At 35.5% G+C, this 26,000-nt stretch overlaps 1 protein-coding gene across 2 annotated transcripts; it reads right to left on the reverse strand.

Annotated features, from left to right (window-relative positions):
* Positions 1–671: 671 nt before the first annotated feature.
* LOC106073418 (uncharacterized) lies at positions 672–25,039 on the reverse strand. Of its 2 annotated transcripts, none has more exons than XM_056031378.1 (5): positions 24,885–25,039; positions 22,720–23,190; positions 20,590–20,681; positions 18,225–18,276; positions 672–1,418 (listed from the first exon to the last, which is right to left on the reverse strand). In XM_056031378.1, the coding sequence occupies exons 1-5, from the start codon at positions 24,943–24,945 to the stop codon at positions 808–810; spliced, it is 1,287 nt and encodes a 428-aa protein (XP_055887353.1). In that variant the 5' UTR covers positions 24,946–25,039; the 3' UTR covers positions 672–807. The 2 variants fall into 2 exon arrangements, with proteins under 2 accessions (XP_055887353.1, XP_055887351.1); XM_056031376.1 differs by lacking the exon at positions 672–1,418 and adding an exon at positions 9,181–10,790.
* Between the last annotated feature and the right edge of the window lie 961 nt (positions 25,040–26,000).

The following is a 26,000-nucleotide window of genomic DNA, read 5'->3' on the forward strand; positions in this document are numbered from 1 at the left end:
ACCAGTTATTATCCGACGATAAAAAAATATTTAATTATATATATATATATATAATATATATATATATATATATATATATATATATATATATATATATATATATATATATATATATATATATATATTAAAAACGATAGAATTGATGAATTGGATATAAAGTACAATTAAAACGGGTTTACCCAATTTGTTCAATGAATGGTATTATAAGTAAGTCAGGACGTTCTGAATTCGCAGATATATGTAACGAATTTATGTAAAAATGCTTTTGAAACACAAATTTGAAGGTTAATTTTGTTAAATAATGAAATCAATAGACTATATTTTGTATTTTCATGTGTCATAGTAAAAAACTATCTGTGCAAAATGTAGTTCTTATAATTAGATCTAGATCTAAATCCTTTCGATCTTTTCTCATGTCAACATTGTAAACAAAGCCTAGATCCACAAAATACTATAGCTTTAATAGAGTCGGTCAACTGTATTTTTTTTTGAGGGTCATAAAATTGTTTTAGGGCTACAATACATACACTACGGTCTAAGTTAGTATCCAAGGGACATTTCTGCCAAGTTTTATCAAGATTATTCAAGCGGCTTTGATTTCTATTCATAACATACATACATACATACGCCTCACATTCTACTTTATAAAGTATATATATATATTTAACGATTGTTAAATTAGATTCATTTGCATTTTTTAAATTGTTTATTTTTTTTTCATTAAATATCTTGTGTGTTGTATCATTAGCCATTCTGATTAAATGCATTTAACAAAATCCAGGATGTGAGTGTTTATATTATTCCAATCTATTGACCAGGATCACCTTTAGTTCCCATTGGTCCTTGAAATCCAAGGTCACCCTTAATTCCCTTTTGTCCATCTGGTCCAGGTGGCGCATGCAATCCATTCCGACCTGACAATCCTGATAACCCTCTTTGTCCTTTGTTTCCTTCATGTCCTCGAAGTCCAAATGGTCCTGGGTATCCTTTTTCTCCAGGCGGTCCTCGTAATCCATCAATTCCTGGCCTTCCAGGGAGTCCTTCGAGTCCCTTGATTTTTGGAAGGCGCTCTTCTAATTCAACTAAACTTTCTGTAGATATCAATTGTTGATGCTGTAGTTGGTCAACACTGTTCAGCAGCTTATCAAAAAGGTCAATGAAATTATCCTGCTTCAGTGTGTCCATTAAGACTTTATATATATCAGAAGACATAGTCAGTCTAGAACCAGATTTGTTAATAAGTCTTGCGACGCAGTAGTAGTTACCATTTTGTTTTGATGTTGGTTTCTTGAAAAGTAAACTCAAATAAGACAAGTCTACATCCTTGCTAACTAACTGACCATTCGCTTGTATTCCGGAACTGTTAGTAACAATTTCAACTTTTCCAATAGCCAAGACAGTGGCGAAAATAAAATTGTCTGCAGGGAAGAAATTGTAATTTCCTAAATGAATTTTAAAAACTAAAAACTTTGAAATACAGATTTAGATGGTAGTTAAAAAGAGTATGTAATCAATCTTCAAATGCAAGCATTTTTAATGTAAGTGTTACACAATGAAATGTTAAAGAAAAACTTTTTAAAATGTCTAATTAAGGGAATCATTGGTATTTTCGTCTGTTTAAAAATTTAGACATTTAATTTTCGGAATTTACGTAGGTTAGAATTGTTAATTTCATGCTGTCTTTCTGTAGCCTGTCACACATGATCTCAATCCCTAAATTTCCTATTAATTCATTTAACTATCGTCTAAATCAGGCTTTAAAAAATGGAACAGCTACTTTAAATGGGCTATGTCGCTGAACGTAAAAGTTATATATGTGACAGACGCGAATAGCTTCACGTTTTAGTAAAAGAAATTGCAAAAGCATAGACCTATATTTATATTAATTCTAGACTGGACATGAAGACCTTGTAACACTACAAAAATGTGAAATTTGTTTAAAAAGTTGAAACAAGGCGGTGTTTTGTAAAGTAGTTAAAAAAAAGTAAAGCTGTTGTTTTTTCAACCCTAACCTATGTAATATATAATTTTATTTTTAATTCTAGATCTAGTAATTGAACATCAAAAATAAGAGTACTCTCGTCTCATAATTATTATTTTGCAATTTTTAGATACAAAATCTAGAAAGACCTAGGCAATCAATCTATTTAAATTTACATAAGATGATTAAAATCAACAAATATGAATCATTTCGATATAGGATTTTTGAAACATTATCTCAATGAAAACTAACAGGAAATGGCTTTGTTTCATATATTTGCGTGAATATATAGTTCTGTGATTTAGAAGCCCATTGTAATGAAAATCCGAGTTAATGATTTTGCATTATTTCTAAACTTTGAAAACTAAAGATCATTACTTTTCTAAGACAGAAAAGATTGATTGGGGCGACTCCCCTTACAGCTTGAAAAATAAAGTTTACGTACATAAAAATCTAGATATGTATAGGTTCTCGAATCGATCTGTCGCGGATAAGAATTTGTTTCCGGTTTCCAGTCTAGATATAATATATTTAAGTCTATGTGCAAAAGTCATTTAACTATAAAAGAAGTTAAAAAAGTTATATAATATAAAACCACAAACTTATATTTACTACTTTAAATATAGTATTTTGCGCTCCATTTACGATATATTTAGGTAGGTGCTGTTTACTATTACACGCCAAGTATCAAAATAAAATAAAAAATTTGCAAAGACAGTTTGTGTGGAAACACAAACTCAAAATCGGCCCCCAAAGTGGTCCACCTAGAGTCTTCACCAGGATTCAAACACTGGACTTCCGATTCTAAGTGCTTTACCCCTCAGCCACATCATCTCTATATATTCCTTTAGCGTACACTTATATTTTTAAAAATAATAATTATTAACTTATCCATACATTCAAAATTAATAACATGTTACATTGTAATAAAGAGCAACTTAAAAAGATTTATTCTTGTAACAAAATTTGATAAATTGGCAACACAAAATAAAATATTTCTTGACCTACTTTAAGCTACAAGCATAGACATAATGTATTTTTATGTCTATGGCTACAATTGTTTACAAATGACTTAAGACTTTCCCCTCGCAAATAAAAATTAATATCTCCATTGTCATTTTTTATACAAACTAGACATAGAGCTAAGTCTAGATCTAGAAATAGATCTAAGTCTAGATCTTGTGTTAGATCTTGTTGATGTCCAAAGAGCTGAGCCGAAGGCTCTTCGAGCTCTAAGTTTGAAAAAAAACCTGTTTGGACGCCAAACAGTAAAAAAAAACAAAACCTGTGTGAACACACAGTTCTGTTTGGGGGAGACCCTAGACAATGCCTATGTAAAGCATTGCTGTTGACCGATGCATTTGGCCCCCAACTCGTGGGCTAGACACGGCCGAAGGCCGAGAATACACCGGGATCTTCTGCCATTTTCCTTCAATGTACCAAGCTAACTGTGCGGGAACCGCCATTGATGTAACGGTCCCTTTGAGGAACAGCGCATGGATGTGGGACGTGTTTGTGGGGACTTTTTTTACAACCCCGCCCGTGCAAGGGGTTAACTCTCATCTACCCGTGGGCATCCCCACGGGAGTCTTGTGTTGCTACCCATTTAGCCTAGCCAATTCCTCAAATGACCGTTTCCACCCGGGCGCCACGATGAGGCAGGGCAGCGTGCCCGCGTGTGTTAGATCTAAGTCTATATCTAGATCTAAGTCTAGATTATATCTAGTTCTATATCTAGACTTAGATCTAGATATAGACTTGTGTTAGATCTAAGTCTATATCTAGATCTAAGTCTAGATATAGAACTAGATATAAAATCTTGATATAGAATCAATATCTAGACTAGAACTCGTATGAATTTACACGTTTAATCTTTAAATTAATAGTCCTCACCCAATGTTATGATCATGAATGTAGGCCTTTTGTTACCGAGTAATGGTGTACTATGCTGTTCATATCCAATTCATTTCTTAATGTGATACTATTGTTTACATAATAAATAAATCTGCACACCTAAGCTGCCAGAAGATAAGTTATTGCCCTAATAATTAAAATTTTGTTCAAATTATCAAAACATTTATAATATATATATTATAAAGATATCTAGATCTGGGCTCTATTTAGTCTTATTTAGACTGTGTAGGCCCCTATAATTGTAACCTATAAAAGCAGTTCGTTATTTTTGAAACTTATAACTAAAGCGAAGTAAAAAAACAATAAAAACAAACAAACATTTGAATCAGTATTCTATTCAATGAGTTAGTTAATAAATGGAAAACATATTTTATAATGGTCCATTGACACTTTTACCATTGTGACCTTAGATGCAATTTTGTGTACCAATGCGCGAATCTTGGAACGAAGCTTGAATTATAAATGATGAAGTGCAAGACCTTAAAAAAAGTTACCTCTCCTGAAGTTTTTCATTGAAAAGTGGTGTAATTTTTTGAAAAATCTGCTTGGATATATAATTTTAAAAATTAGATAGTTTACTTTGGGAAAAAAAAAGTAGTCGTTGCATCAGAACTTTGAATGATGTCCGATTTCTATTTTCTCTTCTAGTTTCTGAGATCTAAACTGGACGGACGGACAGACGGACAGACGAACGGACGGTTAGGCCACACAAAACTAATAGCGTCTTTTCCCCTTTCGGGGGCCGCTAACAAGTTCCTTTTAGTGTAAATCTATTCGATAACACCTTATAGATCTAAATTACATCTCTATATTAGTATAATTAAATCTATATATTAAAATCTAATACAATAGAAATAGCCTGTATGAATGCGTTGGTAAAGCTAGAGCTACATATTCTAAATGACACTAGTAGATTTATGTTAATAAATTAAGTGGAATAAATCTATTCTAGAATTTTAGAATTTTCATTATTTGGGCATCTCTTACAGCAGCACAGCAGACAAACTTACAAAAGCTGTCATGTCGCAATAGGTTCTGCCATCAGGATTTTTTTTCGGATGGGGGGATATTGTGCCCTAGAATAGGTTTTTCCTGGAGTTAGTGGAAAAACTGTTGACTCCCCGCCTTGCCAGCAAGGGAGTATGTCAACTGTGAGCATCCATGTCATGCGTATTCATATTTGTTTGAGAACATGTCCCGCAAACCTCATGCGACGCTCTGTCACAACCTGACTAAGGGGTAGACTACAGTTCGTCAAAGGATTTCCTTGCTTGAGACCCAATCTCTATAACTGACTCCTAAAATCCGTCTTAGCCATCTTTGTTGAGGCACATTTAGTCTTTTTCAATTTCGGCAGATGACTATTCACTGCACTTTATTAATGGAGTCCATCCACTGATAGAAATGTGTAACCTCTCTTGGTCACGCTCTTGGAATTAGATTGTATATTGAAAAGGGAAGTTGTATCGTCAAAATCACCTGTTGTGGGGTTTTAAACTAAAAAATCCCTGCAGTTTTTTTTTAAACAAATTCAAAACCACTTAGCTATGCTCATAGAACTTGGTCAATTTAGTTTGCTTTAGAAAAAATATTAAAGAGATAGGTTTTCAACCTCGAAACTATCTGTAGGGGGTTTTAAACTCAAAACCATCTGGAGGGGTTTTAAACTTTAAATAAAGCCCTCTGGAGAAAGGGTGAGGGTTAAACTCAAAACCCCATTTGGATCGGCTACGCTAATAGAATTTTGAGTGTGTAATTTGCTTTTTTTTATATTGAAGAAGTGGATTTTAGCTGCAAACCCCGCTGGAGGGGGGGGGGTTAAACACAAAACCCCTCTTGGCTATGCTCATAGAATCTGATGACTGATGTATGGAGAGTCTTATACTGAAACGGGGGTCTTATCGTAAATTTCGTTTTAAAATCAAATCCCCACTTAGCTATGCTCTTGGAATATGGAATTGTCGTTGACATTTTTCTTTTTTTTTTTATAGAAGAGGGGGATCTAACTGCAAAACCCCTTGTAGGGGGTTTTAAACTCAAAACTCCCTTGGCTGCGCTGGGACAAGGGATGGTTTATTATAAAAAGTCTTATACTTGGTATGTAATAGTAAAACAGCACCTACCTAAATAAATCGTAACTAAAAATAAAAAAACTATATTTATAGTAGTATATATAGGTCTGTGGTTGTATATAATATAGCCTTCGTAACTTCTTCTATAGAGAAAAACCTTTTTTTTGTAATTTCTTTTACTGAAAAATTGGGCTATTCGCGTCTGACACATATAATTTTTATGCTCAGCAACAAAGCCCATTTAAAATACATTTTTGAAATATTATTAGTTTTCAAAAATCTGATTAAAGAATAGTTTGGAAGTTCAACGAAGTTGATTGTTACGTTTTATTTATTTATTATTATTTATTTATTTTTGGCAGTAAATATTTTACATGAAAATTAGTGGTACCTTCTGTAGTGATAATCAACCTGCGTCGAATATGGCAGGATAATAAAAATTGCAGAATATATATAGCAGAATATATATATATATATATATATATATATATATATATATATATATATATATATATAAGTTAACCTTTCCGACCTTGTGGTCAATAGGGCAGATGATGTAAAGGTCATCTGATTCTGTGGCCTACGGTTAACGAGGGTGTCATGTGGCCAGCACAACGACCAACCGCCTTTACTTTTCCACAACTAATGTCTGGTACCCATTAGAGCTGGGTAGACTCAGAGGCGCCGAAATAAAAAATCCCAGACTTTCCCAGCGTTCGAACCCGGGACCCCGGTTCGGAAGCCAAGCGTTTTACAGCTCAGTAACTTCGCCTATATATATATATATAAATTTTCTCAAATTAGTCAGAATTCGGTTTTAATTACCTAATTTATTTTCCTGAAGCCCCAACGTAATGTATCGGTTTCCTAGCATTCTACTTTTCAGATCCAGGAGAGATCGAGAAGGTAAACATTATCTCTTTCTACCCTAACTGACAATACCAACGTTTACTCCATCAGAATGTGGTAAATAATTACGGAGAGAAAGAGTTAAAGCCCAGTGGAGTCGCTATGGTAACTTGGTAACTAGGTCACACTTAGAAAGACATATCAGAATAAAATAAATAATAAAACAAGTAAAATATTTTTTGAAAAACAAAGCGTATAGCAAGCGTAATCTACTCACCTTTTGAAAATCAAACGTGTAATTTTATTAGTAATAGATTTAGACTAAATAAAATAAATCTGTGCGATTCGAAATATTTTTTCCAATTGTTTTCGTTTAGGGCAATTTCATGCTTTTAGCTTCCTCAATACGCTATGGTACGATAACTTGCTCACTACGCTATGGTACGATGACTTGCTCACTACACTATGGTACAATGACTTGCTCACTACGCTATGGTACAACGACTTGCTCACTACGCTATGGTACAATGACTTGCTCAATACGCTATGGTCCGATGAATTGCTCACTACGCTATGGTCCGATGACTTGCTCACTACGCTATGGTCCGATGACTTGCTCACTACGCTATGGTCCGATGACTTGCTCACTACGCTATGGTCCGATGACTTGCTCACTACGCTATGGTCCGATGACTTGCTCACTACGCTATGGTCCGATGACTTGCTCATTACGCTATGGTCCGATGACTTGCTCACTACGCTATGGTCCGATGACTTGCTCACTACGCTATGGTCCGATGACTTGCTCACTACGCTATGGTCCGATGACTTGCTCACTACGCTATGGTCCGATAACTTGCTCACTACGCTATGGTCCGATGACTTGCTCACTACGCTATGGTCCGATGACTTGCTCACTACGCTATGGTCCGATGACTTGCTCACTACGCTATGGTCCGATGACTTGTGTCGAACAGTTAAGGAGGGGGGAGAAAGAGGGAAAAGTTGCTCTACTTGTTTTTGAACATGAGGCTCAAATCTTTTGTTTGGCCAAAGTTACACGTTAGCCGCTGAGCTAGACAAGTAGTATAGAAAGTTGTATAGTTATCCATAGTAATTTTCAAATTTTTAGGCTACGATCTTATTCTTTACGCAAGACTCATTTACCCTTAACTAGTACTGTCTCAATACAATGGAAATGTATTAAGTACGATTAATTGATAAAATAATTGGTCAATTTTCGATTGATTCATGTATTGTTAGGGACAATGAATAATACGTTTCATCTTGATCTGAGAACGGAAGGATGGAGAAATCACGAGGACACAATTTGTTTTACACAGAATAAGTTCATTGGAGCTTCAAAAAAATGTTACACTTGTGTTCTAATCAATGCTTCTATAAGTAATTAGCTTTTTTCATTTTAAGTAAAAAAATAATCCAACGACAGATTTTATTAGCAAATTTTTATTAGGGAAGATATTATGTGGGATATACCTTTAACAAAGCGCATGGTATGCTATTGATGTATATATATATATATATATATATATATATATATATATATATATCATGGGCGTAGCCGGGGGGGGAGGTCACCCCCCCCGAAATGAAATTGGAATTTACTGACTGTTTTTTTTTGCTTTGATTATGTTTATTTTAGGTGAGATTTTAATACTAACCCATCATTTGTCCCAGCGCAACCAAGGGGGTTTAGAGTTTAAAACCCCCTACCAGGGATTTTTGCAGTCAAATCCCCCTATTGTATAAAACAAAACAGAAAAAAAAGAATGCAAACAATGATCCCCGAATTCTAAGAACATAGGTAAGGAAGATTTTCTTTTAAAACCCCCTCCGACATTTACCATAAACCCCCCCTCTTCAATAAAAGACTATCCATACATCAGTTACCAGATTCTATGAGCTTAGCCAAGAGGGGTTTAGCTTTTAAAACCATCCTCCACGGGGCTTAGATCTAAAAATCACATATTCAATAGAAAAAGCAAATTACACACTCAAAATTCTATGAGCGTATTTAAAGGGTATTTAAGTTTACCCCCCCCCCCCCCACCATATCAGTGGGGTTTGAAGCTAAAAAATACCTCTTGAATCTAAAAAAAAAAGCAAATTACATACTCAAAATGCTTTGATAGTAGCCATAGGAGGTTTTGAGTTTAAACCCCCTACTCCATAGGGCTTTATTTTGAAAGTTTAAAACCCCTATTGAGTTTTGAGGTTGAAAACCTCTCTCTTCAACTTTATTCTCAAGCAAACTATAGTTACCAAATTCTATGAGCTTAGCTAAGAGGGTTTTGAATTAAAAAAAAACAACTCCACAGATTTTTTTAGTTTAACCCCCCCCCCCCCCCCGCCAAATGATTTTGACGATAAAACTTTCCTTTTCGATATAAAATCTAAAGCAAACTACAGTCATCTAATTCCAAGAGGTAGCCAAGAGAGGTTTCAAATTTCTATTAATGGCTGGGCTCATTTCATAAAGTGCAGTGCATAGTCATCTGCAGAAGGTTTTGACAGAGCGTCGCATGAGATTTGCGGGACATGTTCTCAAACAAAAATGAATTACGCATAGTAAGAGTTACGATGACATGGATGCCATGACGAGGAAAGCGCAAACAGGGACATTCTAGTACAACTTGGCGCCACATTTTCATGGAGGTTCTCAGAGCTGGTGGAAAGAGGCTTCTGGCATTGCCAATGACAGATTTTTGTGGAAGCCCAATGCTCCTAACGACTCGGGAGGATCAAAGTCAGCAAAAATAGCACATAAGATTTTTGAAATAAAACTTTTTAATTGCAGGATAATGCATTGTAGATACCCCAGAATAAGCATTTTGTTTGGCTTTCGATATCGGAAATGGTGCTTGGCGGTGGGGCTCCCTCAGACCCGTTTGCTGGCAATGGCGGGAAGTTAACAAAGGTCTCCACTAACTCCAGGAAGAACCTATTTTAGAGTACAATAAACGTCTTCCGAAAGAATGAGGGGTCAGAATGTAATAAAGATTAATTATGTACACACACACACACATTTATATTTTTTTTGCAGGGTGGGGGGGGGAGAAAAAAAATCCCCCCCCCCAGAAAAATAATCCTGGCTATGCCCATGATTTATATATATATATATATATATATATATATATATATATATAAATTGTAGCTTCATCAAAGCATTATGCCACATGGCTTAAGTTAAGTCTATTATTTTCACTAATCGTTTTGATCTACAGTTCTAAAGGTCAAGAGTTCACTACATGTCGGACAATAAGGTCCTTCTGAACCAAGTTGACATTTAGTCGTTAAAAACGTTCGTTCACATTATTACTTGTTCATACGGCCTCCAGCATTGGGCTCGCCCTTAAGTCCTTTGGGTCCTGGTTGTCCAGGTACACCTGGATCTCCTTTGGGTCCTTTGGCTCCTGGTTGTCCCATAATTCCATCCATACCATTATGTCCATTCCTTCCAATATCTCCAGGTTGTCCAGGAAGTCCTAGAGCTCCAATGTGTCCAGGATCACCGCGCAGTCCTACGTAACCAGGCAGTCCTGGATCTCCGTCACGGCCGGGCAATCCTGGTGGTCCTGGGATTCTTTTTATTTCTGCTATTTGAGTTTTAATATTGAGAATGCCTTCAGAGCATATTGATTGCTGAGATTGAAGTTCATTAACATTGGCCAGGAGCTCGTCAAATAGAATGACACAATCTTCTTTCTTCATTTTGTCCAAATGTACTCTATAAGATTTTGAAGATATTGCCATAGTAGAATTAGATTTGGTAACAAATCTAGCGAGACAGTTGTAGTTACCATCTAATTTTGACGTTGGCCTTTTAAAAAGTAGTCTCAAATAAGAAAGCTCTAAGTCTGGGTGTACCAAATGACCAATTGCTTGTATGCCAACATTATTCATAAAAATGTCAACTTTTCCAGTCTCAGAGACAGTAGCATAAACACGATTTTCTGCAGGATATAAATGACATTTTCTTAGCACGGTTTTGTTCCATTTAGCAATATCTTACAAAAAAAAAATTACCACAATAAAAAAATTAATTATTTTGCATCGTCTTTAAATGGACTGTTTAGGTAGTATTGAAATAGTGTGCAGAAACGATTCGCAGTATTTACACATAAATTGAAAAGTAGGTAGACCAAATTATCATTCATTATTAAGAAATATAGGGAGGAAATAAATAAATGAATAAAATACATTAATTATCGTTTTCAATTGATTCATGTATCAATTGTCATTTGATTCCAAACATTAGAAAAAACTATGTAAGTTTGGCAAGGGGATGCCCATAGTACAATTCATAGATGGGTATTATAGGTCTATATTTTATTTTTATAAAACATAGATCTTTTAAATGAGAAATGCAAGTCGAACATCTACAATACTGTCTGTATAAATGATAATATACTTTTAAATATAAAGCATGTGTTTGTAGTGGGAACATGTATTTGTTGTTAAAACAAAAGTTTGTGGTTGGTGAATGTGCTTGAAGTTGGATCATGTGTTTGTAGATGGATCATGTGTTTGTTGTTAACTGGGACTTGTTCTCAATACGAATATAAACGCACAGATCAAAACTCCTCCGCAGACAAAAAGACAAAAGAGTTTGTCCTAACAGATCTATGAACAAAAAAGTTAAACTAAACCAGTCTAACAGTTTTAGGTTGTGGAAAAGTACAAAATAAACTGAAGATAAAATGTTGATGCTATTACGCTTGATTTCAACAATGATCAAGATCATTATCATGTCATTAATGACATTTACGCAGTGGCGTAGCTAGCAATTTGGGGGCCCCGGGGAGCTTGACTTCTTTAGGTACCCCTGCATTTTGACTCAAGTAGGGGCCCGGGGGGATTTTAAAATTTGGACCATATCTACGCCAAATCATTTATGCAGTGGCGTCACTAGGGTCGGTGTCACGAGGAGCGCTAAGCTAGGGGTGTCATCCCCCCCCCCGTCAAAGGAAAAGAATCTCTTCTAAAAAAACAAGCAACTATTTTTTATTTTGTTTCTTTATGTTGACCAATATACTGTAAGCTAATTAATTGGTTTTCGATTATATTTTAAAATATGGGTGATTTTGATATTTTATCAAAAGTTATTACATAAATTAAAAATGTACAAGTATAGAATTGAGAAATCTTGATTTGAATATATTTTTTTACTACAGATTATTTCAGAGGAAAAGAACTGAACAGGTTTACGTCCTGCGTGTCGAACAAAGCCTGGAATACCACCAAAGGATGCTGATACCTTTGGTAGATTTTTAAAAAGTTTGATAGCGTCTTGAAAATAGCAAGAGAATAAGGAATCTTGCAACTCTTTGTCCAGATTCAGCGACATGTCTAAAACAAAACAAGCTGTTGTGTAACAAAGTGACATACTTTAAATCGAGACGGATATGAGATTAGGCTGTATCATATCCCCATTTCTCTTTCTTGTAGCCATCGATGTCATAAACATACATTAAACAGGTTGCATTCGGGTTGTCATGGTAAACCAAACCGAGTTGGATTTTGCAGATGGCATGGCATTATTTTTAAATAGAATTAAATGTATACACGAGATGACGGATAAAGACGCCCTCAAAGTTATGCATATTGGGTGCTGGTTACCCAGTACAGCCGTCAACATTGGTCATACAGACCTTGGAAAATAGAAAAGTTCACCTATTTAAGCAGTGTAATTTCAAGCGATGCATATCATTATTTCGCATGTCGGATTTGAAAGCAGGAGCCGTCTTTCAAAAAGTACGGACCAATTGAACAAAAAAATAAATTAGCCTGGAAATTAAAATCAACCAACTTAATACAATAATTGTCCCAACTGCCCCCTACGCTTCGAGACGTGGTAGGTTGAAAAGAGGCTGAGCAGTGATGGGTGAGAAGGATCCTACGAATAACATACCGAGATAATTTTACCTATAGAGAAATCTTTTCCCGCACATTCGCTATCTATGGGAAGTGGCGACTGAACGTCGTACATCTGTGAGACATATCATTAGATATGATGAAACACGTTTATCTATGTCAGCCTTCACATGAAAGCCGAAAGCTTCAAAAATTCTTTCTCCTGGGTACCTATCAAAGGGGGATAGGGTACATGGCTACCTACCAAGGGGGCATAGGTTCGACACCCGACTCAAGCAGAGATGTGTTTACTGAGAGCCTAAAGACAGCACTATTCCACAAAAGATATTGAACTATAGAATAGGCTACAATCATGAAAATTGCGCTCTATAAAGGTAAAAAAATAAAATAACACGGTCCTCAATGAGTCAGATTAAACGGCATCTCTCCTTGATGTTCACCTCCCCCCTATTATCTATGTCAGATTGGCGAGCTAGCTGGCATTGACCATCACTGTCTTTATCCTATCTCCCCCCAACTCCATTAATCAGTCAAACGCGAAAGTGAGGCTCTAGCGGGCCATGGCTTTTTGTATACAACAAAACGTGTTTTCTAAGCCAACCAGCTGCAATCTAATTGAAACATCTAGTCATCTCGGCCTCACTTATAAGCCTCAACTCAGACAAATCCTTTGGTCCATCGCTAGAACTCTAGGAATGTTCGTTTCTAGTTTTCTCGGACCTGTTTCCACTAATGCTACATAATAAAGCACCGACCGTTATCTGTTATCTTTATCTCTGTAACAGGATCGTGGGCTTCTGACCCAAGCCCCAGTCAGATCACAAGACTCTAGAATAAACCTTTCTTAACTACCTGACGGGAGGAAGGAATATCTAAATCTCTTAACTTAAGCTGAACCATGGGCTCCAAAAAATACACCTTTAATTGATCATCAGTTGCTAAAGTTGTTTCTTTTAAGAGCACTGGGCTTCTGCTTCCACATCGTTCTGTTATCTCCGCAGACGCTGCTTTCCCCTACACAACAAGAGCGTGTAATAATGAGTGGATGATCAACTGACGTCTCAACTACAACCTAAAATTGAAGCCCGTTATCATAGCTGATTTCTCTTAACATTAGGACTCACACTAACAAGCTGAGCCAGCCAACGGTAGAAGGATCCGTCTCTGAGAGAACAACAACTAGAGACTAAAAAAAAACCCTAAGGTAACAAAGATAGTTTGTTTGGAAACACAAACTCAGAATCGGTCTCCAAAATGGTCCACTCAAGAATGGAAAGACAGGTTTCAATTATTTCATCTGAAATATCAGAAACAATGAACTGCAAAATATCGACAGCCCTATCTCTCCTCCGAAATAAAAAGATTAGACGTTTAAGTGTTGCCGATATCTATGAGTTGTTAGTCCGACAAAGAAATATGATACCACAGGATACAGAGATATATTAACGTTATTTTTTTTATATTGTTAATATTCATATGAAATCAATGAATTGATTTATATGTACATCTGGTTTAATGTAAACGTGGCCAAAATGATGCTATTAAATGATTTAGAAGTTGATGGTTCTCTAATTTCTCTTGCAAGGCCTCAAATCAGAAACTTTTTTCTTTAAATTCATTGTACTATTGTGTAGGGTTCATTCTTATTGTTTAAATAATGTGAAACACAGCTTATTAAATGATGTTGTAAATTATATTTTACCTATACACATACTGAATGATTTATTGATCTTTTAAATCGAAAGAAAACAATTTATTTAAAATATAAGTTGCTTGTATAACAGAAAACATTTAATTTAGTTATACAAAATATTTCTAAGAATTTGTTTTAGAAAATAAAACAATATTTGCATACATGTTTATGTAAATAAATGGCTTGAGTTTATTATCCCCTTCTTACATACCAATCAGAACAATATTTTGTCTACTTTTTAACTCATGATATTCTATATTTTTAGCGGTCCCCGTAAGAGGAAAAGCCGCTATTAGGTTTGTGCAAAATGTTCGTCTGTCCGTCTGTCACACTCAGATCTGCAAAACTAGAAGAGAAATGTAAAATATTATTTCTTAATGCGATGCAGCTTGAAAAGTAGCAAGGGCTACTTTTGGTTTTCTAAAAGCAAACATTTTAGTTTATAAAATTAATTATGCAAGCGATTTTTTCATAAAAATACACCAATTCTAAAACAATTACGTAAATGTAAGGGAGGCAATGTTACAATATGCTAACAAAGATGTACAATTTTTTGTGTATTTTCAGTATCACAAAGTCAAATATAGTTATAAAATGTATTAGAAATGTTCACAACTAATATAAATATTAGTTAAAGCTGTTTTTTTCTTGTCAACTAGCTGCTAAAATTAAAAGAAAACATTTATATTTGTTTATAAAGGCTAAGAATGCACTTTGTATGTAAATATCACGCACATTTTTAAAATAGACTTTTTATGCAGCGACATTCGTGAAGTAGCGTGACATGCATTCTGCAAGATATGGTGCTATCAGTTTCCTCAAAATTTTTAAAAATAATCAGATTTTATTTATTTTTTGTTTAATGCCCCCATCAGTGTAAAAAAAGCTTATTTTTGTGCGTTTTGTCGGTTGGTCGGTCTGACCGTCACGTTTAAATAAAAAATCAATAACTCTCTAAGCTATTGAAAATCTGATTTACCTTTTAATGTTCCTCCCGTAACATCTCAATAGTTTTAAGTATCTATAATTAATTGTTCCGGATGTTTTCGTGCAAAACTAATCAATGCCAACAAATGTTTGTTTGCTCTTTTAACCTATATTACATTTAATTTCCATGATTAAACGTTGCAAAAACACATTGTCAATAATATGTTGTTCTGTTTTTTTTATGCAAATAGCATATAAATACAAAATCAAAATCTCTATACTGATTGTAAAATTAACTGTAAGAATGTTCCGAATATTGTTTTATAAAAAAAAATTATGTCAAATAATTGTTTGAAATCGCATAATTGATTAATATTACACTTATATTCTTTGACACTAAGTTATCAATATAAAATTGTTCCGTATTTTCATCTGTAAACAAATTTTAAAAATATCGACAATAGGTTGTTCAGGATTTAAAAAAGAGAAAGTAATTTTCTAGAAACAATTATTGAAAATCACTTTTTAGCCTTATTTTACATTTAATTTTCTTGCTGAAACAGAACAAAAGTTTTTAATCAATTAAGAATTTCCAGATTTTGTATTGAAAAGAAATTGACCTACATTACTTACATTTTCTTACAAATCGTAGAGAAAAATTTCTTAATTTTATATGAAAAATCTACTAACGCCAATTAACTGTTTGAAATCTCTCTTCTAATTAATAAAACAAATAACCTTCGCTTTGAAGAAAAAATGTTAATCCCGATTTTTTATGAAAAATTATTTAACTCTATTTTTATGTAAAATCTCACTTCTCTCTTACAGTACATTTAACTTTCTAGCTAAAACGTTAGAAAATCTAATGATCGTTAATATTATATTCCGATTTTTAAGAAAAACAACTTCCAAACACTAAAGTATGGTATAAAAATCTCTCGACAAGGCTGTGGTAGATCTAATTTTTATACAAGACCATCCCAAAAACTTAAATAACGGTATTACATTTATCTGGAATTCTCTTTTTAACTTACTATTTGAACAAACATCCGGAACAATCTATTATATATAATTAAATCTATTGCGTTGATACACAAAAATATTGCGATGTTTTGAAACGAAAATTAAAGGTTATTTTTTTTTTAAAGTAACATGACGGACAGACAAACTGACAGACAAAACTGACCAAAAAAAATGCGGCTTTAATCATCTTAATTATATTAAAACTCAGTGCACCAATGTCGTTATATATCTGGTGTTAATAAAGACATTTTTAGGTACTATCCCATTTTGATGTAATGGAGTTTTTTTTAGAAATCAATGCTGAAAGATTATCTAAAATCGCTCGTCTGACATATTGTACATATCCGGTAGATGTCATGCCGCAATGTGTAATATATCTCTTTATCAATAATAGGCTATTAGTTTGTAACCATTTTGTTACTAAGTTAACAGCAATGCCTGGTCGAGCGGTTAGCGTGCTGGACTGATTATCTCGACGGTCCCGGGTTCATACCCACCTCGATGCCATCCCCGTCGTCCAGCGGGAGGTTTGGACAAGGACGTTATCTTTATCTTTAATTATCTTTAATTTTAATCTTCGTGTGGGAAGCGTGGTCGAGAGGCTAAGTGCGCTTGAACTTGCCTTGTCTTGGCTACCTAGAAGGGGGCTCTAGGTTCGACACCCGACTCGGGCAGAGCTGCGTTTACTGAGCGCCTAAAGGCAGCATGGAAAACCAACTCCTAGATACCCCCCTCCCCCCACTGGTCCACAGATGAGATTGGACCAAAGCGCTCTGAGCATGCTATAAGCATGAATGTAGCGCTATATAAAAGCTATAATAATAATTGTTGATCTCAAATAATTCTTGATTAGTTTGTGTCGCGAGAAGCTTCTTTGATCAGATGCCACAGTTTCAGGTATTGTTAAAAACAACAAAAGGCAACAACGTATTTTAGGAAAGCCGAGTCTCTTTCATTAATGGACAAATAAGCAAAACATTTTACAGGGTTTTTTTGGCGTTATTTGGCAGAATATGCCTTATAATGACAATATTGTCTCTTTTTTAGGAGATTTTTTGTGAGTTTTTAGTAAATTCTAATAATTTCAGGAGATTTTGAGGAGCTGTTATAAGTTATAGTGGTTTAATTTCATAATTTTCATCTAGAAGCGCGCGGCCTATGGAAAAGCGGGACCCACTGCGGCCGCATAGGTTGCAGTGTCGTAAGGCTGGCCCTTCACCTACCTCGTTGAGATGTTCGTAAATGTTTCGAGATAAATCACTTCAATGAGCCTTAAAACCGGTGTAGGGCTGTTATCCCTTGGCGAGGATGAAGGATTGGCTCTTCACCTACCATTCTGTCTGGAGGCCCCAGTCAACTACGTGATCATTTCAGCTTATCCGTTTGTTCATGGGTCACGATCCCTTGAACTTATGCAATGGGTTCCTCAATCCCACGCGAGGCCGGAGGCCGAGCCCACGATGGGACGAAATTCATATTTCTATACTGAGCCATTGCCTTCCTTGGGGAGACCCGCTGCAGAACGGTGCAACGGATATTGGCAGGTTAGCAAGTCTTTCGCACATCCTCACCACGTGCAAGTACACTCGCTAGAGCAGAACTGTGGTAGCTCACTGGAGGCTGTGTTAGTTCTCGTTCTTAACCTTTCCGCTTCCCCGGGCAAACATCTCCACCAGTGGCACCACGCTGAGGCGAAGGGAATTTTAATCCTCTGGCCTACCAGGGCAATCAATAAATTAATATTTAATGAATTAATGTAAATAAAATTACACCAGAGGCTCAGTCACTATATCTCTTGGCAGTTTTCTGAGCGTTGCTTCTGGATTTAAGTTGTTTTTTTTTAAATTAACATGTTTTACAAGAGTTATACCTTTTTTGATGATCAATTGAGAAACTTCCCAACCATCTAGTTGATAATCTTTCTGAAAAAGAAAATGCCTTAAAATTAAAAATGGCAGGGGCGAAATATCAGCTGTGCACACTAAGCAGTGCTAATGTTTCTGAAATATAGCCAACTTTACAAAGATAACTGGAAATTTCAAAATAAAAAGTGTAGATACGAGAGTGAAAATAAAATCGAAACATATTGTAACGCTTTGTTCCTGGCTTTAGCCTACCAATCAACAGAGAGAAATCTTATTTATCACTTCTTTGTGAGATTTTTAATTTGAATGCTGGTAATATACGTAATAAATACCGGCTGGATCCAGGGGTTTGCTGCAGGTAAGCGTGATCCCTCTTAACCTACTCACTTCCTGACATCACTATTATGAAATGTTCCTTTCTCCGATTTAAACCGACTATTAAATTCAGAGGTTGAATCAGGTATACAATAGCTAAAGAAATCTATACATCATTATAAATCATATAAAATTGATTGAAGGAGCTACTTCTGGTTTAAGTCTTAAAATACGCTTCCCTTCTGACACCTAATATTCGATGCTCTTATCGGTGAGAGAGAACAGGCGCTCTGGTTAGATAGCTGGGACAAGTGAAAAAAAGGTCAGAGATGCATGGAGGCAGGTGAAAAGGTAAGACCGCAAAGATGCGTGGTTGAAGCTCAAACGAGAGGAACAGGCCATCCTATCCTAGTTTACAGTCTGTCTTTGCCCAACAGGCGAGTAAATAGTGCGATTTAGGGATGATTTGACTCAACCACTGCTGAGAGAGTGATGGGAAAGTGGTCCTCGTTCTCTCCGAATGTCTCGTCTTGCACAATAGAGAACAATGATATGACAGCGAGAAGCCTGGTAGGCTACATGTTGAGGCTCATGATTCTCCTTGTACATGGACAGGTTAACCACTCACTGTCCACCGTTCTTGTGCTCTAAGAGAAGAATCTCAGCACCTCGTCACGAAGGGGTTCCAGATAAGATACGTAGTGTAGGTTCACACATTAACCGCCCCTGTTTCAGCGATGAATCCTTTCACAAATTTGGTTTTAGTTAATACAATTAGTAATAAACTATGATCAGTTTCAAATAAATCTTTACTCGAATATGTTGGGTTTAGATACCATGTAAACAGGTAAGTGTCAATAAAGTAGACTTACTATACTCTAACTCGCAGAGCCAGAAAGTAAAAATATAGTTTGAGTAGGTTAAGCTAGGAGGTTCATATACTCAAAGCAGATAAGTTGGAAAAGTATTAATAAGTAGATTTAAAATAATTGTTACGTGTGCACATTATTGCGGCGTTGCTTAAAGAAACGTATACTGTTTATACTTATATCAGACGTTTTAAATCTTAATCCTAGTTGCATAAGTTCACTTGCCTTAGCTACCCTGTGCGAGCCACTATCATACGGTAATTCGCAAATGCGCCGCTTACCGGACCTTCTGGCATAGACACATCACATATTGGCCCAGGTGCTCACTAGGTTCGAGATAAACCACTTTTATGAACTTTTACCCCGGTAAAGGATTTTATCCCATGGCCAGGTTGAAAGAATTGCTCGTCAACGACCCTTCTGTCTGAAAGCCCCCTATCAACTAGAGCAGTGTTTCCCAAAGTGGGGTACGCGTACCCCCAGGGATACTGGAATACTTTGTAGGGGTCACGGGTTGCACCTCATTAACTATGCTGATTTTTTGAATACACATTTATTATGTGCTGTTGATAAATTAAAGTGTGGTGAGGGGGGAGGCGAGGGGTACTCAATAATAAAAAAATTATAAAAGGGTTACACATAGGTCAAAAGTTAGGGAAACACTGAACAAGAGAATAATTTAATCACATCCGTTTGTTCATGGGTCACGGTTCCTTTAAGCCAATGCGAGGCCGGAGACTGAGCCCAAGAGTCGTCACTTCATATTCCTATATGTTCCGTGGAGGAGCCATCACCGCCAATATAGTCACCGCTGGAAAATGGTGGGGTGGATGGGACAGGTAGTATTTGTACTTTGTGGCGAAACAAATACAATTTAGCAACCCTTTCTTCCATCCTCACCACGTGCATGAACACTCGCTAGAGCAGAACTGTGGTAGCCCACTGAAGGCTATGTTCGCTGAGGCAACGGGACCCTAAGTCCTCTGGCATATATTTAAAAGAAGTGCGCGGCATGTGTCGGGAAGTTGCAGATACACATTCTCTTCTGTCATTTATTATTTCGCACAATTGTCGAGGAACGTGGCTGACGTACAGTAAATGACATGTAATTGACTAAACGTCCAGAATTTGGCCAGATACACAAGCTACATTCCATAGTAAAAATTGATGAAGAAATATTTCTTACCATGGTAGCGTTGAAGCCTCTCAGTGAGCAAGTTAAATTTAATGGTGTCAGAAATTCCACAGGATTTTGAGGCTCAACTTCCAGCCTTATGTCTGTGATTTTAATAGACAATATATACAAGTAAAAATACAAGTAAAAATGTAAGGTACCTCTTTCGGGTCTTTCGATGGTTTAAGAGACATTGCCAATAATCTACAGTTCAATTTAAAACTATGCAACCATAAGTACATTAAACTTTTTTCCCCTGGATTTCAAACTTGAAAACGTATCTAAATAAATATATTTAACTATTTCATTTTTAATATAATTGCTCGTTGTGAAAGTGTCGTCTGTTCATTTGCCCCCCAAAACTTCTTAATTTAAAGAATCCTTTTTACATTACGCCAAACATGGGCCGAAGGTAAGAAACGGTGGAAGGCTTTGTTAAATAATTTAGAGATATTCTTTAAGGTCTTAGTGGCATAGGATTCATGCCGTAAACCATATCCTCTTTGAATGCCCCTCCCTAATCCACCTTAGGCAGACCCTACTACCACTACAGCCCAACATAACCAACACCCTGTAGGGCAGTGCTGAACAACAGAAGAAAACAGCACACATATTTTTCCTTGGCACAGTCTGCAAAAGAGCTGACAGCTCAGCAGCAATAAAGCTGGCTAGAAGAAGAAGAAGAATGTCGTCTTTTGGAAAAACATCTTATACGTCATTATTTTGAAACTGACATCTACAATAATGCATCGCTTGTTGAACTAAAGTATTTTTGGTGGGATTGTTCCGGATGTTTATCTGCTACATCAATGATTGCTTCGTGTAGGATTTGAAGCTCAGCGTTAAAAAACAATCAATGCACAAAAGAATGAACTTGTTCTCTTCTGAAATAATGAGTCCGGCATGTTGTGATTGCTCTCCTGATATTTTCTGGGTTTTTTTTATCACTGTGATTTTTTTAAAAAGAGCCTTTTTTTTATAACACTTAGAGCTAAAGTGTTATACTTTTGTTAAAGAAAAGGTTTAATTAGTCACCACTTTGTCAATAGTTTAAAGATAGGCCTTCTCTTGTGTTACTTGGGCCTTCTAGTATATCTTCACCCCCCCACCCCCCTCCCCCAAAAAAAGGTAAAAAAAAAAAACAAAAAAAAAAAGATTTTAAGCTGCGCCTCTAGTGCCAATTATTTCAAAACGAAATCCCGATATTACAGTGCTAGCAACAAATTCAATAGATTCGATTAAAAACATTTTTAAAAAAATCAAAGCCGTCTTCGTATCCATACATGCAGTTGGTTAAGAAAGATAGGACATTTTAAACAGTATGATAAAAAATAATGTTTAGTCAAAATGAAAAAATATAAAGATCTATTGATTAATTGTGAATAAAATGTTCTAATAGTTAGCCACTGTAGTTTATTTTTTTAAATTGTCAGTTATTCCCAAATTGCATTTTTTTACTTGTGTGTAACCCCCCCCCCCAACCCTAATGGGTTTCACTCGGTGCGGACCACACCCTCCGCAATCCCCAGTGACGCCACTGTATGTATGTATGTATGTATGTATGTATGTATGTATGTATGTATGTATGTATGTATGTATGTATGTATGTATGTATGTATCTATCTATCTATCTATCTATCTATCTATCTATGTATGTATGTTTGTTTCTTTGTATGTATGTTTGTATGTATGCATTTATGTATGTATGTATGTATGCATTTATGTATGTATGTATGTATGTATGTATGTATGTATGTATGTATGTATGTATTTATCAAAATCAAAACCGTTAGACCAATCTTGATCAAACTTGACATAAATGTTTCTTAGATCATGACGGAGACCATAGTGTATGTTAAATGTCACTACCACTACCGGAAGGCCCTGACAAAAAAGACAAAAAGTGCCTAATTGTATATTTATATAAAATAAATAAAAAAATTTAACAAATCGGGTAAATCCATTTTCACGCACTGTACATTTGACTGCTTGGCAAAATAGAAAACACAATGTGAAGGTAACTTTCTCCATGTTTAACATAGATCTAAAATTAAAAACAGTAAAACAGTAATACCAAAACTAAGGCCCGCGGGTCATATCCGGCTAGTAGGAAATAAAAGGACACGATTGTTGCATACTTACTTTCATTATATATTATCAACTCTGTGTTCAGCGCGGAACACTCTTGAGAGCTTGTATCCAGTTTCTTCAATCGCAGTATCTCCTCCAGCAACTCTGACACAATCGTCTTCTCCTCGACTTTCTTCTTATCTGCTATAGAAATGTTGTTCCCTTGTAAGCTATCTCCAAACACATTGCACCTATAGACCTGCGCATCAGACTTGGTAGGATTGTAAATAGTCAGCGCTAGAAACATGTTCCCGGAGCTGATCTCTGTATCTTTCAGTAGCGTTACTTGTTGGGGTAACAGTGTTTTGGCGTCTAGTGTATAAAGAACATCAAACGCTTTGCTGCTTTCATTATAGCGTGACAGAGAAAGACTTGTGATGATTTTAATCTCAGATTGCTGATTGTCTGTCACAGAACAGTTGACCACAAGACTTGTTGTGATTCCAGGCGATATTATCCTTGGCTGCACATCGATAATTACAACTAGGATTAAAAAAAAAAAAAAAAGAAATATATGTATATAAATATCCTTTTTTTTCAATTTCAGATCATACGTAAGTTTTGTTTTCTAAAATATTATTTGCATAAATTATTATTATCTGTTCCTACATGGGCGTAGCCAAGATTTTTTCGGGTGATTTTTGAGCCCTAGAATAGGATCTTCCTGAAGTTAGTAAAAAACCAATGCCAGCTAGGGAGTCTGGGGAATCTCTGGGAAGACCTCCAGCGGGGCCAAGCATTATTGCCGGTATTTAAAACTTTAAAAATATTCTGAGGTATTTACAGTGCATTATGCTGCTACCGTTCTAAAAAAAAAATAAAAAAATAAATTTAATATATATATATATGTGTGTGTGTGTGTCATACCAAATCTGCTATTCACTGCCCTTTATTACTGGTAATTATAATTTCGCTTTACATTTTTATTGAAGGGGAAGGCATCCATAAAACCCCTTTTAGCTACGCTCATGTAATTCAGTAATTGTAGATTAGCTTTTCCTCTAGTCCCACCTTGGATACGTTCATGACATTTGGTGACTGCTCCAAGTTTTTTATCGAAAAGGGAACTTTTATCGCCAAAACCATTTGTTGGGATTTCATTTGGAAAAAGAGGGGGATTGAGCCCATACCCCTCCCACGGTTACGCCCATATGTCCCTAGCAAAATTTGTTATAAACAAATAACCAATTAGTTAATAATTATTGATAAATAATGTTTTGTTTCAAAAAAGGGAAATAAATGCTACTTATTGAGCTATGGGGCTGTATATGTGGAGTTATTCTCCCCCTTTTTACGTTATTTTCCACTCTTCCCCTTCTTGGATCAAGATAAATTTTGCATAATTATTCATCGTAGTCGATGACAATACACGAATGATAAAAAAAAATTAATTAGTTAATCGATTAGAGGTAATTAATTAATTTTGTCCTATATAGAAACAAATAGAGCCTATTCCATCAGTATTTATATATAGGACCATGGCCATGATTTTTGCGGTTCTTTCCATTAGTTAAGAGTAGCTATTTCAATGAGTCTGACCACATTTTGAGAACATCTATCTAAATATTCTCTATTTTGTTACTTTGCCACTAAATGATTAATTTCTATCTCCTCCGTTTAGATCATAAGAAAGGTAGTCGCCATATTCCATGTCAAGCTTTATGCTAAGGCAGTGTTTATTAAACTTTTACCAAGATGTAGCGAAAATGAGAAAAAAAAAATTAAGAAATGCAATTTGTAGCGCTGTCATAACTAGTCCTAGTTTGTCATTAAGAACTGACACTTTGGTATGAAAGATGGGACACCTCCGATAAAGACTGTAAATTTTGGAGGTGAGTAAAAAACAAACAGCACAAAGATGAGGAATGGTAGCTAAAGCGAGAGGAACAGGCCATCCTAGCCCAGTTCCGTGTAGGTCAATTTTCGATAGGCGTTTACTTCGGGCGTTTCTTGTAGCATTATGACACACAATGCCTCACTGCATGGAGAACGATGAAACAGTGAATCACATTCAATCGGATGGCAAACATCCGAAACTATGAAACATCCGAAACTTTCAATATCAGGGGAATCAAAGCACGAACCTAGTAACACATCATTGATCATAATTAAAATAGGTAAAAAGATCTGCTTTTGAAAGTTCTATATACCGGAGTATTACTAAACTAAGATACTACCTGACATAACTGATGTAACTAGAGAGAAACACACCAAGTAACGTAACGGTAAAGTCGACATTTTTACTTCAGCACTCACACATCACATGTAAATGTCTCTTTTTATAAGATTCAATCTGCTTTAAAAAACATTCATATCATTGTGTTATATAATAAGATAAACTTCAAAGACATTTAATGTTGACAGAAGCAAGTTAGCATTTGAATTTTCTTATCTGTATTTTTATGTTAGCCAGCTTGTATATCTAGATATGTTTCTTTCTTCATCCTGCTTCGAGATTGGGTCACACACATTCGAGTTAAATATTATAGTATTCTTTTTTTTAGCGTTTGTATTTTGAAGATAGTTCTTGTTTCACGCTCATGAACCACGGATGCGGAACTCATTCTTATCTGTGTTGAACGCTGCTCTCGTAACGTTTCGCGAAAGATGTTAGATAAATTGAAAGCAGTGGTTCTAAAATTGTGGACTGTGTGCGATGGTTATTGAAGAATGAGCTAGATTTTATTAGAAAAGACAAAGAACTATTTTTGATATTTTAGAAAAATGTATATTCTGAAGTATCTACAGTGCATTATCCTGCTATTAAAAAAATATTTGTTCAAAAAACAAATCTGTTATTCACTGGACTTTAATAATGAATCCCAGGGACGGGTAGAAATTTGTAACCCCTTTTGACTGCACTCATGGAATTTGGTGACTGTAGTTTGCATTAGATTTTATATCGTCAAAACCATCTGTCGAGGGGTTAGAAAAATCTCTGGAGTTTTTACAAATTTAAAACCCCCTTAGATACGCTCTTAGAATTTGTTGATTGTAGTTTGCTTTAAAATAATAATGAACAAGGGATTTATAACCTAAAAAAACTCTCTGTAGGAAAGTTTTAAACTTAAAACCCCTCTTTGCTACGCTCATAGAATCTGTTGGCTGTTGTATGCTTTAGTCGTATATTGAAAAGGTTTTATCGAAAAATATAAATTGGAAGGGGTTTTAAAATCAAAATTCAAACTCCAAGTGCTGTGCTGGGGCAAATGATGGTTATAATGACATTAAAGATCTAGATCTGTGAAGAAATATACATACAAACAAAATCTCGAACCTAAGAAAATTACGCA

Source organism: Biomphalaria glabrata, chromosome 6 (genome assembly GCF_947242115.1).
Source record: "Biomphalaria glabrata chromosome 6, xgBioGlab47.1, whole genome shotgun sequence".
NCBI lineage: Eukaryota > Metazoa > Mollusca > Gastropoda > Planorbidae > Biomphalaria > Biomphalaria glabrata.